The 20,475-nt window shown below is 46.1% G+C and overlaps 1 protein-coding gene across 4 annotated transcripts in view; it reads right to left on the minus strand.

Moving 5' to 3' along the window:
• Positions 1-20,475, minus strand: part of ARHGAP23 (Rho GTPase activating protein 23) — a 448,503-nt gene that overhangs the window by 97,423 nt on the left and 330,605 nt on the right. For all 4 annotated transcript variants that reach the window (XM_069237494.1, XM_069237493.1, XM_069237492.1 and 1 more), the window contains exons 7-10: positions 17,736-19,389; positions 7,149-7,304; positions 6,171-6,282; positions 5,524-5,581 (exon numbers count right to left, since the gene is read on the minus strand). In XM_069237494.1, coding sequence (XP_069093595.1) covers positions 5,524-5,581; positions 6,171-6,282; positions 7,149-7,304; positions 17,736-19,389 — 1,980 coding nt within the window. The remainder of the gene's footprint in view (positions 1-5,523; positions 5,582-6,170; positions 6,283-7,148; positions 7,305-17,735; positions 19,390-20,475) is intronic.

Raw genomic sequence — 20,475 nt, forward strand, 5'->3', positions numbered from 1 at the left:
ATATTGATATCGTCCACTGGTGAGGTATGAGGTTAAAGCAAGTCTGATAGTGTGGGTGAATAGCCTCTGGTGGACGATAAGGAATCTCCTTACTAACGTCAGTTGGAACGCGATCTTGATTGTTGTCGCGATCTGTGTCTTGATCTTCTTGATGAACGGCCAGATGTATGTTGGCCATGACGTGAATGGTGGTGCAGTGTTGAGCATGGTCTGGGAGCTGGTTCAGTGCTAGGTACTTGTGGCACCGGCAGAGGAGGCGGTAGAACCGGAGAAGCTGGTCGCACAGGAGACAGACCTTTAGGTGGAAGTTGAGGAGGCATCGCAGTCGGAGGAGGCGAAGTTGTGGGAGGAGAAGAAGGAGACGAAGGGAGGAGCACCAGAGAAGGAGAAATGTCTCTGGAACGCTGCGACTCCGATGAAGAATAGATCCTTCTCTGTTTTGTAGATTTCTGCCTCGTTGAGGGACTCTTCAACGTCGATCTATCTCTTTGACGTTTAGGTATCGACGTTGAGCGGAATCTCGACGTCGAACTGTGAAGTCAGCGTGTCCTTCACCTCAACGGCGAGTCCAACAACGATGATATACTCCTTGATGTTGTGTGCCGGGTAGTTGGTATCTTCGACGTCAAGTGGCAACGTCAAGCCAGTCTTCAACGGTGAGCATGTCGGCGCCGTATCTCCTCTCAACGTCGATCTCCTCTAAGTTGTCTGGGACTGAAAGTGTTTTCTTCTAGAAAAACTCCTCTTAGACCTTCCACGTCCACTGGAGGCTGAGGGAAGAGCTCTGGTGGAAGACAGACCTTCCCCTGGCTCAGAGGTCCCACTGGCTTCTTGTTTGGGTCCCCTCTGTGCTCTCCCTTAAAAGCGAATCTTCTCCCTGTCACACAGGGCACGCCTGCAAAATGACTTGCAGATATTACAGGAGGCAGGAAGGTGTGAAGACGGCAGGCAGATGATACAGACTTCATGAGGGTCTGTTTTGGACTTTTTTCTGCCGCATCGTGGGCATTTGTCAAACAGAGAAGGCATTTTTTCTAGGTAAAATGCCTTAATTTCTGCCAGAAAAAGACACAAATCAAGAAGGAAAGTCAAAAGAAGTCGAGTGAAACAGTTGTCACTGAGATTTTCACTCAATTTTTGAAGAAAAATACAAAAAAGGTTGAGCTCACTGCTCCAGGGTCCTTTCAACAGGGGAGCCAGAAGAAAAGAACTGAGGTAACTGCCTCTCTCTAGGCATGATGGGACACTGGAGGTCTAGCTGTTCTTAAAGACACAGGGGCTCATTCTAACCCCGGCGGTCTTCGACCGCCGGGGCGAGGGTCGGCGGGAGCACCGCCGACAGGCCGGCGGTGCCCCGCAGGGCATTCTGACCGCGGCGCTTTGGCCGCGGTCAGAAAGGGTAAACCGGCGGTCTCCCGCCGGTTTACCGCTGCCCTCAGAATCCCCCAAGGCGGCGCAGCTTGCTGCGCCGCCATGGGGGATTCTGACCCCCCCTACCGCCATCCTGTTCATGGCGGGAAAGCCGCCATGAACAGGATGGCGGTAGGGGGGGTCGCGGGGCCCCTGGATGGCAGGGGCCCCCGTAAGAGGGCCCCGCAAGGTATTTCAGTGTCTGCCTTGCAGACACTGAAATACGCGACGGGTGCTACTGCACCCGTCGCACCTTCCCACTCCGCCGGCTCGATTACGAGCCGGCATCCTCGTGGGAAGGGAGTTTTTCCCTGGGCTGGCGGGCGGTCTTTTGGAGACCGCCCGCCAGCCAAGGGAAAAAATCATAATACCCTCCGCGGTCTTCTGACCGCGGAGCGGTATTATGGGGGCGGAATTCTGGCGGGCGGCCTCCACCGCCCGCCAGAATTAGAATCACCCCCACAGTCTCCTTTACCTTCATTTATAATAGCAGCCTATGGGCTACATTGCCCTGCAGTCCTTCATCCTTATTTTGCATTACTAAAAGGTTTGTGAAGGATTTTTTCTGCTAAACTTTCAACTCGTTTATGCATTTGAATGCATGTACCTTAGCTATTGGTCTTTTTTTAAAGCAAACAAGATGAAGAATTTCAGACACTGTAGCCTTTCCTTTAGACTGCATATTGACATTCTTAAGTGACTTTGCAGGCCTTCCTGAATTAAGGCGAACATGAACACTAAAGAAGTTATATTGGAAAATGTGCTCTGGGGTCCCCGCAGGTGGGCGGAACTATTCAACGCTTATGACTATACATGGAAATCCCCTACGAGGGAATGAAGAGAATGCATGACCCCACTGCAGATACATAAATGGAAAGACTCTAAATTTGTCAGTGATTCTATTCATTTTGCGCTACTTCAAGTATCATCACCATAATGGTGAGCACTGAAGCAAAAGGAAGAACATAAAAAGTGAGAACATGAATGTACTCAGTACACATCCTTTTGGGACACCATAGACTAGAGATTTAGCAAAAACCAAAGAACAGGGCCATAAAACAGAAGAAAAATCCGAAAGAAGTGCCAAACTGAGCCAGTGTTCTGCAAGAGACACTCAAAGCTCAAAGACAGGGGAGGAGAAGAAGAAAGATGAACAGCTAGGTCGAAAGCAGGACACAGGTGCAAAAGTACCAAGTTAACCCAAGTCTGAGCCTACGGAACCACAACCACATAATCCAGCTCTGAAAGCTCTCTACTACCTCCTGGTAGATGCAGGAATGGAATCAAGAGTACAGCCATTTGTACTGTATGTAAAGCTAACTGGGGTACAAGGCCAGGATACATGCTGAAAATTGCACCCCACAAAGTGCCTAACAGAAATATGTGATCAGCAACTCCACGCCTTATCACTACATGGGTTTTCAAATGGATGAAACTGGGAGGAAGTACCCTGGCCAATAGGGACGGGCTCCAAGCAGAAACGAACTGCACGTTCTTCATCAACAGCCTTAAAACTGAACTGTTCTGGGTTGTGTGCAACCAAACTCCAAAAAAATGGGGCAGAGGGGTTGTGATTGTAAGATTTCATTAGGACCCTTCCTTCTGTGACTGGACGATTAACTTTCCTGGCTCCTACTGTACACATTCCAGCATAACAATAGTGCTTTGACATGACTGAACTTTGGCATGGTTGAAAGGCAAGCACCAGGCTCTATAAAGCTATTTAATAAATAAATCTGCAAGGCAGGTAACTATCCCTAATGTAGTGACTGATGAATGAAATAATAGACTTAAAAAAGAGCTGTTTCTGTCGAGTGACCAAACAGAAAACCAGATTCTGAAGGACAGCAGGGACACCGATTCAGTAACAGAGCACTTAAGTCTGGTGAAATGGGGCATAGCTGAATGCTACAGATGAGTCTGGTATACATAGTTCAGAAACAGAAGTTTAGTTAAAATTCTGCCTGTTATCCATCACTTCATATTTAATAACTTAGAAGTCCCAAACTACCCTCTTATTTTGCTACTTCTGATACAATCTGCATTCAGACCTCTGAAGACTGCTGAGGTGCTAATCCTAGTCCTCAAAACTCAAATGTCCAAATCCTCTAAAAGCCCCTGCCCAGGGGGATACCTTAATCAAGTATTTTTCTCTCCAGATGAATGCAAGAAACATGAGTAATGCATTCTTCCTCTCTGGATTCATCCTTGGCCCTCCGAAACACACCATCACTCACTCCAATAGAATGGAAACCACCTGCAGGCCTATAGATACCGGCATGATGCAGCTTACCTCCAGCGAGGCTCACATCCACTAATGTAATATCATCTACTTTATAGTCTCAAAGAAACTCATTGCCAGGCTCCAAAGATTTCAAGATCAAGCAGGCAGACTGTGTCTTTACCTCCGTAAGTGCAACCATGAAAAGCCCACCCTAAGAGCACTCCATTGGCTCCCTGTGGAAGATGGGATTACACTTATATGCTTGTGCGTTGTATTCATCTATTATATACTCATATTTAAATAGTGCTTTATACCCATGATGGGGTCGTGAAGCACCATCTGCAAAGCATATCTTACAAAGGCCCTGAATATAATATCTACCAAAACTCTAACAGTAGTCCTCTGCTCAAGGACTATGCACCCGATCAATTATCATTTGGTCAAGAGAATGAAACACGGAGAGATGTATTAGGGCATCTGACCCTAAACTAAAATGTGAACCTAGCAACATGGTCCGGGAGTGCCTGAATACTGAACCACCCAGACCTGGTTGTAACTTAACTGTAGCTGGAATAGGGCTGCAATTGCTGAACATGAGGCACTGTTATTCACCTTAACTGACTCCACTCTAACTTCCCTTCATTTACTTAACTGTTTTTTGCTTTCTTTCGGACAGTGCTCTGAAGTAATTGAAATGAGACAGGTAGAGCTTTACAAAACTCCCAAATAAATAAATAATTAAATGATATGGAAATAAAGTTGAACAATAAATAAAATAAGAGAGATGTTCAAGCAACTTAAATTTCAGGCTCAAAGATTGTTGGGTGAGAAAGCGAGAAACGCCAAAGTAATCAAGTACTATGGGCACAGAATATATCCTGGATTGGCTCAATTTTACTTGTAAAGTAGAAATCAAAATCTTTAGACATATTAAACTAGAAGAACCTAACTGATCTGGATGGAGGAGGTAGGAGTCTGTTCAGAGTAGAGAAACATGATTGATGCTGGGAAGAGGTAAGGGAATGGAGGGATCCTGCTTTATAGGCTAAAGAGCTGAAGTCTAATTAGCATCATTTATTTTATGCAAGTGACACCCTTCTTGTTGAAGTGTTGATTACTGTTCTTTTATATATGTACATAGAATACTGAAATATGCAAACACACAATAAAGTGACATCAATGTATCTCACAAACATGCAGCACTGACACATGAAAACACACATAGGCTTGCAAGGTCACCCGCCCTTTGAATCAAAACCATGCATTTGTAACCATATACATATAAATCATGTGTCAAGGAAATACAAAGACACATGAAGACCACTGAACTGTATTAGTATTCACGAGTCAACACACAACCACACCTTGCGTATCACCATGCACCTGTTGAGACATAGGATTGTAGAAGCGCAGAATCTTAGTACTTAGGTGAGCTGAACAAGGACACAAAAAGTGTAGCACCTCAAGCTCTGTCACAAACCAGAGATTCAACTGGGCTTTGTGTTACACACTAATACTTATGTCCTCCCAAAGCAGAGATCCTCTAGTGTGATACACACGTCTTATGTCATGACAGGGTACAAACAGGATGTTGTGTAACACACTATTACTCAAGCTCATATAGGTCTCAGGATAGCCAGTTAAATGACTCTTCCAGGCATCCTTGGAGTTTAGATAGAGTACACCATTGCAGCTGTGGTTTCTAAACGTGGACTCAAAAGTGAGAAACCAGGAGGCTTTGTGACAAAAACTGATGGACAAAGAATGGGACAAGACACATACAGACTTACATAGGGCCATCATGAGAGGCACACATAGTGTAGGATAAGGACACAGACCATCACTGACAGAAATAGGCAGACAGACATGTGGACATAGTGACTACCTACCCCATCTGTGAAGAAGCTCCGGAGCATTCGTAAACTTGGTACTCGGTTCGGCAACCGCCTGTCAAGAAACATCATTGAGGGGTATATTAGGGCTACAACAGACAAACAACTTCACAAATTAAAACAAAGTTGAGAAATCACATATAGGCTTTTCATTACTAAGGAGAGCTACAAACCTCCATGTACACGTCTCAAAGCTCGAACTATCAGATGGAGCCTTACCCCCCAAACACCCTCCCTTTGCCCCCCACCTTGCCCACTCTGCACACCCCTGGACATTGCAAGAAACGAAAATGGTTCCTCTCCAGAGCTCCCGCCATTAGATGATGAAGAGAGTCAGATTCAGCTGCTCTATATCTCCCACCACCCCTTCTGTAGGATCCTGAGCACCGACTGTTTATGAATAGATCTCACAGCCTCTACTATAGCACCGGGAGCACAGTCAGTCAATACCTTTCGCATCCTCTGCTATAGGAACATGAACACAGAGACTTCTCTATATACCCGAAAGACGACCCACACTTCTGTATACCTCTCATAGCTAGTGCTGTAGGACTCGAAGCACAGATAACTTCGGTATATCACTGTGATCCCGTACAGTCAGACCCTAAACACATACAGAAGTACCTTACGGACACCTGGCCTACCTTAGAAGTTTCCCATCTTCTCGGAAAGTGTTAAGTCCATCATCACAGGATTTGGAACGCTCGGTCGTGATAGCTAGGAGGTATGAGGAGCGACGACTTGCCCGGATACTGCCTGGAACACAAAGATGGGTTATAAATACTGAGGAATAAATCATAACATACCACAAGGGACGTTGTCCTGGATGAGCCATGCGGACGTGGTCAAAGTCCGCTCTTGCTTTTTAGGCTGTTTGCAGGTGTGATGCACAGTATCACTCAAGTGCGGTACTGATATTGGATTGGAGATGGATAAAATGGACATTGCTGCCATGAGTAAGCGTGCAGTGGGGTTGGATGTAGTGGGCTGAGTGTAGGTTAATAGGAGCAGTGGAAATGGGGTTGGGAAAGTTGTTTGCTTTGGCACTGGTGTGGAAGGACTAGCTTTGGTACTTTTGGGAGGACTAGGGGTACCGAGATGAAGAACTGGGCACGGCATAAGTGCAGGAGGAAGGGCTGTATGCTCTTAATGATGGTACAGCTGGATAGCATGGCAAGAATCGATGATGTCAGTATGGGAGGCTAGAGGGTAGCATCAATGGGCACTGAATATTAGAGGGTTCCATCAGAGAAAGAAGTGTGAATGACAAACTAGCTTGGCTGTGGAGCTATGAGGCGCAGGACAGACCATAGCTGCATCGATATGGGATGGTTAGAGTTTTGGTAATAGGTCATGGGCAAGAGAGTATTGGGAATGTTAGGTGAGAAAAGGATGGTGATGGGGCGAGGCAAGGCCTGCAGGAGCTGGCATGAGAAGGCTAGAAGTCATTCAACTGGTCATAGCTTGGCAAGGGAAAGGGCTGGGCATGGTAGGCATGAGCTGGCAAGATTGGATATGGAAAGGTAAAGTAGGGAATGACTAATGACCATTGCAGTGCTGCATATGGGGCACTTAGTATGGCACTGCTATGTCTTGTTTGATCTACAGTGGGTCACACTTACTGCAGTCCTGGGAGTAATGCCGGTTGATGGAGAAGGTGAAGGTTGGAGATGTTGGGCTGGTCATGATGACTGGAGCGGAGTTCATGGCACTTGACACGACAGATGAGGCAGCAATGTGCCGGGCCTTCAGGTCGATGCTGGGGCTTGTTGGCTCATCTAAAATTAGAAATAGAACTATGACACAAAACTGAGCACCAGCTGCCAGGCCGATCCCAACATCTGTGGCACAAAATGATTCCCAAAAAGAGCACTCCTGCCCCTGTAGGTACAAACTACGTTACTATGAGGTCTGCCAAAAGCAATTTAAATAAAGGTTTGTGAAAGATATATGCCAAGGGCCAGAAAGAGGTATTGAGTGAATGGACAAAAAGTGCAAACAATTCTACTGTAGAAATAAGATGACCTTTGTAATCCTGGTCAGTGACTTAATCACTCTGAGCAGTGTCAAAACAAAAAGCCACCACTCATATCACATATCACCTTGCACCTGGATTTTTTAGACCTGCACAGTTTCACAAGGCTATATAAGCTTTATACCTCCTTGTGGCAGGCTTCAAAAGAGCTGAAAATGTAATTCTATTTGATTTCCTCTGGAGAAAATGTTCAACTCTTGCAGGATTCACAGAGAATCCCAGGAGAACTCTAAGAAATCTGCAAAAACATACAAGGAGTATTCTAAGAAATCTGCAATAGTCAGGGAATCTCAGGAGCACTCTTAAGAAATCTGCCATAGCCATAGAATCTCAGGAGTACCCCAAAAAATCTGCAACAGCCATAGGATCACAGCAGTACTCTAAAAAATATTCAATAGCCAAAGAATCCCAGGAGTACTATATGAAATCTGCAATAGCAACAGAATCTTGGGAGTTGTCTAAGGAATCTGCAACAGCCATAGAATCCCAGGAGTACTCTAAGAAATATGCAGTAGTCATAGAATCCCAGAAGTGCTCTAAGAAATCTGCAGTAGTCATAGAATCCCAGACATACGCTAAGAAATTTGCAATAGCCATTGAATCCCAGGAGTACTCTAAGGAACCTGCAAAAGCCATAAAATAGCCATAAAATCATATGAGTAGTTTAAGACATCTGCAATAGCTATAGAATCCCAGGAGCACTCTAAGAAATCTGCAATAGCCATAGAATCCCAGGAGTACTCCAAGAAATCTGCAATAGCCATGGAATCCATGGAGTGTGCTAAGAAATGTGCAATGGTCAGAGAATCCCAGACATACGCTAAGAAATTTGCAATAGAATCCCAGGAGTACCCCAAAAAATATTCAATAGCCAAAGAATCCCAGGAGTACTATATGAAATCTGCAATAGCAACAGAATCTTGGGAGTTGTCTAAGGAATGTGCAATAGCCATAGAATCGCAGGAGTACTCTAAGAAATATGCAGCAGTCATAGAATCCCAGAAGTGCTCTAAGAAATCTGCAGTAGTCATAGAATCCCAGACATACGCTAAGAAATTTGCAATAGCCATTGAATCCCAGGAGTACTCTAAGGAACCTGTAATAGCCATAAAATCATATGAGTAGTTTAAGACATCTGCAATAGCTATAGAATCCCAGGAGCACTCAAAGAAATCTGCAATAGCCATAGAATCCCAGGAGTACTCCAAGAAATCTGCAATAGCCATGGAATCCCTGGAGTGCGCTAAGAAATGTGCAATAGTCAGAGAATCCCAGGAGTACTCCAGGAAATCAGCAATAGCCATGGAATATCAGGAGTCCTCTAAGAAATCTGCAATAGTCATAGAATCTAAGGAGTACTTTAAGAAATCTGCAATAGCCATAGGTTCTCAGAGTTCTCTAAGAAATCAGCAATTGCCATAAAATCCTGGATTGGGATTCTATGGCTATTGCAGATGTTTAAGGCATCTGCAATAGCCATAGAATCCAATGAGTACTCCAAGAAATCTGCAATGGCCATAACATCCCAGGAGTACTCTAAGAAACCTGCAACAGCCATAAAATCCTATGAGTAGTTTAAGACATCTACAATAGCCATAGAATCCCAGGAGTATTCTAAGAAATCTGCAATGGCCATATAATTCCAGGAGTAAGACACCTTCAATAGCCAGAGAACCCCAGAAATACTCTGAGAAATCAGCAAAAGTCAACGAGTCCCAGGAGTAGTTTAAAAAAATATGCAATACCCATAGCATCACAGGAGTGCTCTAAGAAATCTGCAATAGTCATAGAATCCCAGTAGTACTATAAGCAATCTGCATATTACCTATAGAATCCCAGTACTACTCCAAGAAATCTGCAATAGAATCTCCGGAGCACTCTACGAAATCTGTAATAACTATAGAATCCCAGGAGTGCTAAGATATCTGCAATAGTCATAGAATCTCAGGAGTACTCTAAGAAATCTGCAAGAGTCATAAAATACCAGGATCACTCTAAGGAATATGCAATAACTATAGAATCCCAGGAGTTTTTTTTAATATATCTGCAATAGTCATAGAATCCCAGGAGTAGTCTAAGAAATCTGCAATAGACATAGAATCCCAGGGGTTTCCACAATGTGTTAGAGTGGGTTTGCACAATTAGCTTTTTTCCCATTACTTGAAAAATATCTGGCTCTAAAAAAGCAGTTTTTGAATAATTTCAAAGGAGCTTTTTCAGGGGCAAATAATTTTCCTGTGACTGTGGAACAATTTGGTAAGTACTTAGACACTTGGAGATGAGCCCCTTTTTAGTGGTTCCCCTGCTACAGTAGGGTGGCACGCTTTGAAATGTTCCCTGTCCTGCGACTAACACTAAATGTATGACGCTGGCAATAAAGGCTTCTGTCTAGAGAGTTGCGACCAGGCTTTTATGAAGAACCCACGTGGTGACCCTGGCATCTGTCAGCACAGGGTCTAGGTCACACCAGAACCATAAGGGGCTGTGTTACACAAAGGACAAGGTGGAGCAGGTTCTATAAATGCGCTGTTACAAATGGATCACTTTTACCAGCTAAGGCAGAGTGCATCCCAAGATTACATTTTCACAAAGTGCAAGCACATCCTTATTGTGAAGAACCTTATAATTCTAAGCGGAGAATCTGACGTTCTGAAACAGCCCTGTACACAGACACTTCTCTGGTGTCCAGACCTGAGGAACAGCCACAAAGGTGCACAAAGTGAAATGAGATTTTGAACTGTTTGCAAAGAGAGCGTCAGTGCAGGTGAGCACAAAGGGGTGAACCAATGTAGTTCCCCAATTCTTTTTCTCCAATCTTAATACCATCATAACAGCTTTCATATGCGGCTCGGGCACCGACGGGTGGCACTATCCACTCTGCAGCGCCTGACTTCCCAGGGAGGCTTAGCTGTCCCAGAAAAGAATCATACTACTTAGCGGTCCAGTTCCAGTGGTTTACATTATAGTTGGACAGCAGACGGTTGCCGGATGGGACTGCGGGACCCTTTATGCCCCCATACCCTGCTAAAACAGCACTCGAAGCGCCCTGCATGCAAACTGCAGATTCTCAGGAACTCACGACTATCCGGAAGAGCTGGGATCGCTGCATGTGGAAGACCCACAATAAGGTCCCGTATTTTACAGACTTACCTAATAAAGCGCTGTTGCTGCTCCGACATGGGGGATTGCTGGGCAGGGCTGCAGGACAGGTCTGAGGCGGGGGCTAGTAGGGCGGGAGACCTGTTTAGAGACTCCACTCTGCTCTCATTCGCAGACTTTCGTGAGGAATTCGACCGCCCACGTGGTCTCTTTCTGCTCCATGGGTCGGAGGCAGCCACCATCTAGAGGCATTGAAAGGTTGGAAACATGGAACACAAGGAGCACCTCTGTTGTCGCTATGTTGTATCTGCAGGTACGTACAAAGCTCACTACAAGTGGAAATCTTGATCCCCCTGAGGCCGTTAGGACCCAATGGGAAGGGGGCCTGGTATCCCCGATTCCGGAACGGGCCTGGAAGACCATACTGGAGCGTATTCCAAAGTTTCCAAAAATGCGAGGTTTAAACTCATTAGCTTTTACATCTTACATAGAGCCTACCTCACCCCAGAAAATATTAAGAAATATTTTGGCATAATGGACGCCGCCTGCCCCAGGTGCAGAGTGGTGGGAGCTACCTTTCTCCACATTGTGTGGACATGCCCTCATCTAACAACCTATTGGACAGAGGTCACTCGACTACCGATGACACTAATAGATAAGACTGTCCCTGTAACACCGGCCCACTGCCTACTACACTGGTTCCCTTCACATCTAAAACCAAAGTGACCAGCAAATTCCAGGACTTAGGATTGATAATAGCCAAGCGCGAGATCACACATCCCTAGAAAAACCCTAGAGGAACGAATCTGATAACCTGGTGGAAAGAGCTGGAAAAGTGGGCGGACTGTGAGGGTGTGCTACTGCAGAGTGAGGTACTGAGGGGGATTGGCCAGACAGAGATGGCTTAGGCATGGAGGGTACTTCTCGAAGGTATGAAGAACCCTGTGCCTCAGACAAAGGAGTAAACACCAGCTAACTTTCCTAGATGAAGGGCCTTTAAAAGACCTAACACCTGCCCTTTAATTGGTACAGGGTCTGTCCTGATCTGGTTCAATAATGTATATGACAGCACACAGATTAGGAAGCAGCTTTATCAGTGCTAGGTAGCCCGTCGCCAAGACCCATAAGGCTCAATAAGTGCTAGTATACTGACTCAGGGGAACGGGAGAGAAGGCTTCAGGCATTAGGGTGTTGGGAACATGGTGAAATTTGTCTAATGTAGGAAATGTATGATCCTTTTGCTATCATATATACTCTTCCCATGTCGAAATGAGTAATGCAATTTGGTGTTGGTTGCAATGTTATTAATCAAAATTAATTAAATCTGTTTACAAAAAAAAAAAAGGGGGGGGGGGTGAACCGATGTGGTGGTTTTAGGTAAATACTGCAATTATGGAAATTCTGCGCCAGTTAGAATTTGTGGTTTTCGATTAATAATAGCTCTTACCTAAGCCCATAAGCACCAAGGATTTAGCAACTGTAGTGAGAGCAAAATAGCATGGCACGTTGCACTCATGAACCAATGTGCACGATGGCCCACCTTCCTCTCCTGACCACCAGTTGTGTAGTCTAATGAGGAGACAATGAAGCCACAGCTAATAAGTCCCCAACATAGTCCCTTACCCCAGGTCCTGGGGGTCTGAGGATGGGATGGTGCACCCACAGCCCAGGACAACTCACATAGTTCCTTCTAGTACATGCTTCTCCAATGAGTAGCTCACAACCTACTGGTAGCTCTACAACTATCGCTAAGTAGCTCTCAGGGGTGCGGCTCAGACACATAACATTTCTTGGTTATATTAATATATTTATACTAAAACTGAAAAGTGTGTATTTGAGATGAAAATGTGTGTATGTTCAAAACTCATCAGCTGAGATTTGAAGAAAAGTGGTTGTAATTCCAAAATATATTCAAAGTCGATATCTGAGTGATAAAAAACAAACATTCTTGGATAGTCTTGTTGCTAATATTATTAACTCAGTGCAGGTTGCACTGCAGACATGGGTGCTAGTTGCACTGCAGATATGGTGGCGTATATTACACACTTAGAGGCATCCCTCATTGACAAAGTATTTTTTACAGTACTGCTAGCAACTGTGCCTGATGCACTGAGATGATCACTGCTTGCTAATGATGATCACTAATCTTGCATATGGTGGCCACTAGCGTAATCATGGGTGATGTGGTTACCCACTATTAACTCTCCAATATTATTAGTAACTTGGTAGGATTTTCACTGAACATAAGTAGCTCTTTTTCCAGCAAATGCTGGAGACCCCTGTTCTAATAGCTTCACGGGGTCTGAGGATTATATCACGTACACAAAGTCAGAGGACCCAACAAGACCCCTTTCAGCAGCACCTGCCGTCTAAGGATGAGGCCATGCATCCACAGCCCAGGAAGTTTCACGCATGGCCCCTTTCAGCAGCTCCAGGGTTCTGAAGATGAGATGATGCATCCACAGCCCAGGAAGTCCCATGCATGGCCCCTTCCAGGAGCTCAAGGCATCTGAGGATGACGCCATGTGTCCAGAGCCTACATCCCACACACATTTCTTTCTAGCAACTACTGGGGTCTGAGGATTAGAGACTGCCCCCTACCTGGTTTCATCCACCTCCTCCTGAGGTCTGAGGATGAGACAAGTGACCACAGCAGGAAGGGTCTTCAGCAGCATGGGCTGCTTGGGAATGTTCAGCTTTCCTTCAGAACAATAAACAAGAGCTCCAACTGGACTTGGACAGATATCTTCCTCCTAAACTCTGTCTTTTCTGATGAGCATTTCGGGCATCGTGCTCACCTGTTTTACTATTATGGGGCAAAAAACGTTTCTTTACAGGCCCCTCGCTGTAACCTTCCCTGGAACTGTCAATGACTTCCAATGCTGCATTTTTTCCTAAAGAGCCCAAGTCTCTTCTCCATTTGTTAAAAAATCCCGAGCAATGCATCAGTGAGGAAGAGCTAATTGGCTGACTTAATATAAGCTACTTGTATCTACATTGGGCTGCATTCAGTCTGTCACTTTTTTTCTTGCTGTGTCAATACAGACAGGGACCAACTTTATATACGTAAATTATGGCACAGCCACGAATAGGGTCAATCCAGCAAACAACCCCTATTGTGAATCATCAGTGTGGCTCAGCAATGACTAGGGACTCAATGAACCTGCAATTACTCCATGAATAACACCACTGGGAGAGCATTATCTTAAGTGTCCAGCTGGCCTGAGTAGGACTAGGGCTGAAAAGACAGTGAACACATATCGAAACAGCAACAATTTGGAAATGTCATCTTTGGACATTGTAATACTATCATTAATTCAAGCTGGTGAGGTTGCAGAGAAGTGGTTCACCATGGCTGTTTTGGTCAATAGTGTTGCTAATGCATTAAGGGTTATGACCATAGTAGGAGAGGGTGTCCAGGAGAGGTGCTATGCTTTTTCAAATAAGAGGTTGGTTTGTTGTTTCCTTTGCTGCGGGACATCTGGGTAGTTCTGCAGGCTAGAAAGTCTACTGCACGTGGCATAACATATGCACCCCAGGACACCTGCTTCCAAGAGCTCAAAAAGTAGCAGCTTTCTGGATTTGTGCACTGTTGTGCACCTTAAGTATGAGGTGGCTAACCCAGATGCCCACAACCTCTGGGAGGTGCATGTAGACTACCCAGAGCTCCGCAAACTCTACACTAACCTCAAGCAAGCAGAGTTGTAGTCGTGTCCATACTGTTGCCACACTGAAAACAGCAAACAAGTTGGCCTTTTAATTTTGTGGAGTGGGGCTTGGACCTCTACAAGTCTGCTCATGAATTCAAGAGGTTGCAGAGGTTGCTTACTGCATCTGGTTGCTGCTTGGGACAAGCCCTTGGTTTGTTGTATTCCTGTTGCCTTTTGGGCCTTATGCCAAAAGAAGGTGTGGCTGCGGGGGCCAGGAAGAGCCTATTACCATCTTATCCTGGGAGGACCCACCGGCAGGAACGGGAATGACACAGCTTGAACTAACACGTCACATTCCCATGTAGCCTCCTCCTCCACCCCTGGAAAATAGAAGGATTATTTCCACCCGCAGACTAAGGTGTTTCCTGGCCTCTGTCTACAAAGCCACAACTGTGAACAATTGCACATGGGCAAGATAGCAACACATTCAAGAGGTTCAGGGCGACTGCAATTACTCCGCTGAAGACCAGGAATCCTGATGCGTGTCCGTTCATGTTACGCTTTATGATTTTCAATCACGGTTTATTAATGGAATGTAAAGGGTTTGCGAGGGATTGCAGGCTCACTAGTGGCACACTACAGAGCGGTCATCTGCTCTGTGCTCTTTCTATGGGGAAGCAAAAAGGGTGTTAGCCCAGGACTCGGACACCGCACATCAGTATTACTGACCAGTATTACCAGTATGCTGCGACACCCAATGTCCAGAGTGGAAGAATCATGGGCCAGCCCACATATCGGTAGAGCTAGATGGCTGAGAAAGTATGTAGGAGGTACACAGCAATCATTACTTTGGATATACCACGTGTGCCAGTTTTCATGCGTGTTGAACTGTGGGTCGATACCTTTAGTAATACAGGACTAACATCACCAACTGGGGACAGTAACAAACAAGACAGACAAAGTTGACTGATCAGTAGACCGCTTCTGACGAACATCACTGGGATACCCCTTCCCCACACACCCTCTCCACACGTGTTCCCAGGCCTTAGGTTAACCTCCCCTCAGTGTTGAGGAAACTCAGAACAAGGTTTATTTTGTGATGACTTGGTCTTCAGCTTCCTGCTGGGGTACAAGGATCTACAGAAAGTAGGTGAAGCTGGGTATGCACGGATAAAGGTCCAGGCAGATGCCACTTATAATGCAGTGGAACGGATAAGTCCTTTGATCAGGCCAGACTTCTAGTACTCAGGTGCTCCTTCTAGGGTAAGATGAATTCCACTCCTTCACTTCCGCCACAGAAGACACTGTGTCACTGGAGGGAGGAACTTCTATGATTTAGATCGAGGCACGCTTTTACTAGCCATTGTGTTAGTAATGTGGAACTGGTGCAAGAACTCCATTGGGAGAACCTCACAGGTTAAGGCTTGGCAATATCTGGAGATATGGTCACCAGTGTCCGAATATTTTAGGATGGAGAATTGCTCTACTGAATCCCTTTAAGCAGATAACTCGGGTAACATCCTAGCAGTGGCTGAGAATCTCGAACAGAACCATTTAGCTGTACGGATCCCGTTGGTGGCCATATCTAGATCACTCACAACAGACTGCCTAGGTCAAAGACCAGAAATACAAAGAGACTGTGTCCAGCAGGGAGGGTCAAATCAACAGGTAGAAAGCACCTGTTTACAAGGTTGTCTTTCACTTAGAAGGTGCCAGGCAGTCGAAGACCACTAATGCAAAGTAGTTTAACTTGGTGGCAGTGTACAATGCAACATGGGTCCCTCTAATAATATTTTTGGAGCTGGAATCTATTTTAGATCTGCACACTACACTATGCAACATTTTTGAAGTGGATCTAAATATTCCAACATAGCTACAAAAAAATTCAAACATAAGTGATTGCAAGAAATCTGAATGTCTACTTTATCTCTCTCTGCCGATCCCTTAGCGCTCTCCAAACAAACACCATGTCCTTATTAGTAATCTGGCCTCTCGTATTCTGTCTCTCAAATTTCTTCGGAGTTATAACGCTATGCACGTAACTTGCACATAACACCATAAGGCAGAGTCCTATACTGCTCAGAGTGGAAACGCTTTGAGTTGTTTTAACATTGATTTCCAAGGAAAAATAATATCCAACAGAGATCACTTACTCAAAATCACCCATCACCCACAGGCAGAAGGACTGATCAAACATTTCGATTACACCAGGAAAGCGATGCTAAAGCTCTTCATCTTAGCTGAAGGGAACCAATGGGAATACAGTCTCTCTCGCTATTGTTTTGCTTTGGAGAGGTGCCTCAAGACCGTGCAGGTTTCTCCCTACATAAGCTTTATTCGAGAGAAGTGGCAGAGGCTCACTGAGAAGACAAGCACCTTATATATTCCATGAGCTGCATATCCTTGAATTCAGGTCTAGGGAAGAACAGCACATGCCTGTGGCATTACAACACTCATCTATTTCTCAGCAAGGTTCATGCTACAGGTATCAATGCATATCGTGTGCCATTCTGAAACAGCCAGATCAAGTAGAAGCAGCACACCTAAGCACAGACTGATAAAATCCAGAGCGCTGAGCAAGTTGAAGGTCTGTACACTAGCTGGATGAAACCTCTGACCATTCTGGACCCGGTATGCACACCATCATAGTGGGATATCTTAATCACATCTACAGAGCAGTGTAAAGCATATACTCCATCTCCAATCTACTACAATGGAGACATGGTGGATCAGCGGTAGGAAATGCAGCGGTTCACGGAGGTGATGGGATCTCACCATTAAGATTTCAGTTAGATCTGAAGGGCCTTCCTCAGCAAGACAAGTACTAGACTCTGACAATGATATAGACACAGAGCAATGACACAAGCTATTCAGCACCACACATTCAGGATCAACGAGTCAGCCAGAGCTCTACAATCCTCAAAGAATGAGGGGTATCTCCCAAAGACTTTCACATTTTTTTATTTACCGATCCAGCTTGGATCGATAAATTTAAAAAATGCTGCCTCGTCATGCATCATGATGCATCCATGCGCATGCAAATTGACACATGCTTGCATGCTAAATGATACTGCTGTCACATCCGCCTCACTGCGACTTTTGTGTCTTTTGTTCATGCTGTACAGCCTCAGCAATGCCTTTGCTGTACAGCATGAACAAAAGGCAATGGCAGATCCAATATCTCTCAAAGGTAAGGCCTACCGACTTTTATTTTTTTTAAAGTGCAGGCAGAGTTCAACAATGCACATTTTGAGGATAACCACAAAATACAACTGGAGAATTTCTTATGGAAGTTACAACAACATTACTCTTCCACCCTGCTCCTTATAACACCTCTGCCTTTGTCCCCCGAGACACATACGACTAGCACATGCCTCCTCAGCCTTTATTTTCCTTCCTTGTATGTCCCCTTTATTCCAGCTTACCTATGAAAGGAATGGAAGCCAGAGAGTCCTCCGATGCTGCCAGCGGTGCCACCCGACGGCTGAGACGTTCGCCACTCTTCTCCCCTTTGCTGCTCACAGTGGGCTCTGGAAGGTCTTTTGTTTCACTGACGTCCTCCGGAAAGACAAAGTTCATCTGCCTCATGGGCTGCGGAGCCTTGCGGCCAGTGGGCGGCTTCTGCCTGAGGACCACCTCCTCTCTCCTCTCCTCCACCTCCGGCTCCACATGCCCGACCTCTGCTGCAAGAGGAGTCATCTGCTCAGGAGATTTGAGGTTCTTTTCTTGGATGGTCATTCTTTGGTCCTTGGGTATGTCTGGTCCACCATCCAATGCTGACTCTGCTGGGACTGAGCCAGTCACTGGAGAGGAAGACCAAGGAACAGACCTGTCTAGGTAGGGTGCCTGTGAAGTCCCTTTGCTGTGAGGGAGGTTAAACGTTGGAAGGCCACTGAAACTCGGCTCCCGAAAAGAAAAGGCATGAAGTAGCTCAGTCCTACGCTGGAATGATGGGCTATAGCTTCTGTAGCCAATATAACCAGAATCATCAACGTTTTGAAGGTTTGGTTGTGAAGGATGCTTCGGCACATGGCTAGGGGTCTCTCTGGATGAAGAGGAAAAGGAGCCTGGATGGCTAGGCTGTTGTCTGGTGGGTTGGCCTGATCCACTCTGTGGACCAGTTCTGTAAAAACGACTTGGAGGCCAAGCACACCTGTCAAATATGGGGGATATTAAGGCGCTCTGTTCCAGGGTTTCGACAGAGCGTCCATACTTGGCCAGATAATTATCCGACCGTGTCCTGAAGCCCCAGCTGTCATGGTTTGGCTGAAGCAAAGTGTCCTGAGAGGCACTGTGTGGCCAGGCATGGTGCATGGGGGCATCTCCCAGCCTGTCTTGGGAGACACTCCTGTAACGTGGCATGCCATACCGCCGCTCCTCTGAGGAGCTCCTCCGTGGCACTTGGTTGGACATCCAGTTAGAAAGGGCCTGCTGACATTCCAACCTAGAGATTGCTTTGGGACTGCCTAAGCAGTCCCAGGAGGGCCGACAGGCACTGGAGGAAATGGCACCTGCGTCTCGGGGGTCCTTAAAACTAGCACGGGCCGGGCGGTCTGGGAAATGTTTTGGAACCCCATGGCAGCTGTGATTGGTCGTGGAGGAAGGTACAGTACTCCCATATCTGTCAGACAAGGAAGAGGAGGTGAGAGAAGCTTGGCAGCTGCTGGTAGGATAACGTTGAGACGGGCCAAGATGGGGCACAGCCCTGCCAGGGGGTGTAGAAGTCCTTTGATGGGTCATTCCATACTGGATCTCCTCTGTCCGATGGGCCGGGCTTGAAGGGTTACTCCCAAGTTCCCTCACAGTCTCTGCTCTAAGATCGCTCCAGGTGCTCAGAGTGGGGCTCGTGATGGAACTCGTGTTCCTGGGTGTGGAAGGCCCAGAGGAACCAGACCAGTGGGACCTACTGTCAGCCCGTTGTCCCAGGAATGTTTCTGCCACCATGGGTTCGTTGCCTTGGGTCCTGCCTTGAAACAAGGAGGCCTTCCGGGGATAACAGAGTGGCGGGGGCTCTGGGATGGACTGAGCTCCGCCAGTGTAGGGGTCGTTCCCTTTCAAGTAGGCATCCTGGGAGTAGGCCTGCAAAAAAAGGAGAAGAGGAAGTAAACAAGCAGGTTCACTGAGGTCACTGCATCAGGGGTATTAGAATGCTTAAGAGCAGTTTCAAAGGCAAAGCAACTAACAAATCACAATAGCAAAAGCCGGCAATTTTATTCATAGGAAATGAGCTTTGAGTCATGCGAAACAACAGAACAGGTCATTAGTCAGTTATTTGAGCTTCACAGACATGGATAGAAATTGCAGCGATACGCTATGAAGTTAGAGAAAACAATATGCTTAGAGCAGATGCAAGATCATTATTTACACAGGTCTAGCTGGGACAGGAGGTAGGCACAGTCTGTGCAAGGGATGTCTGTGACATCAGCGCCTGGTGAAGGAGGTTATCTTTGAGGAATGTCTTACGGGTGAACATGGCGAAAGGAGCTCTAATATATGGGGGCAGTACTAAAGTTGAGGGGTGTTACCACGGGACATGATCTAACGGGGGGAAGGGGATGGTAGATAGCGTGAGGCTGCGTAACATTTGCAACTGTAGTGGTTGGCTAATGGCATACTGGAAGAGGGTGAGTGCATGTTACGCAGGGGTGAATCTTTTTGGGTCTACCATGAGACAGTCAGGGCGTAGTAGGGATGGATAAGGTCACTTGGTTAGCCTGGGAGATGATCTACGTGTGGTAGAGACAGTCAAGGTCACCTGTTACTAGGAGACTGTCAGTACATGGTATGGAGGGGTGAAGCCAATAAAGGATGAGGCTATTCGATGGGGGGCTGTGGTACACTGTGCGATCCTGCTTGCTCTATGCAGGATAACCATCAAACGTTGTGCAGGATGCCGGTGACATGTGAGCACCATTTCCAGGGGTTGGAAGTTAGGAGAGGAGCTAAGAGAAGGATATTACATTAATTAAGAATGTTCGTGTGTGTGTCTCTAAGCGGCTCTTTACAGAGTGAGGGTAAGGTGCGTGTGGATTCTGCAGGTGCAGGAGAGGAAGTACCAGTCAGAGGCAGTGGACAAGGAGCAAAGTGTGAGACCCGACAAATATCCGGAGCTCTAAGCATGCCAGACCGCACCGAAATGTATATTTTATGTGTCAGACTCGCTCA

Source organism: Pleurodeles waltl, chromosome 6, assembly GCF_031143425.1.
Source record: "Pleurodeles waltl isolate 20211129_DDA chromosome 6, aPleWal1.hap1.20221129, whole genome shotgun sequence".
Lineage (NCBI taxonomy): Eukaryota > Metazoa > Chordata > Amphibia > Caudata > Salamandridae > Pleurodeles > Pleurodeles waltl.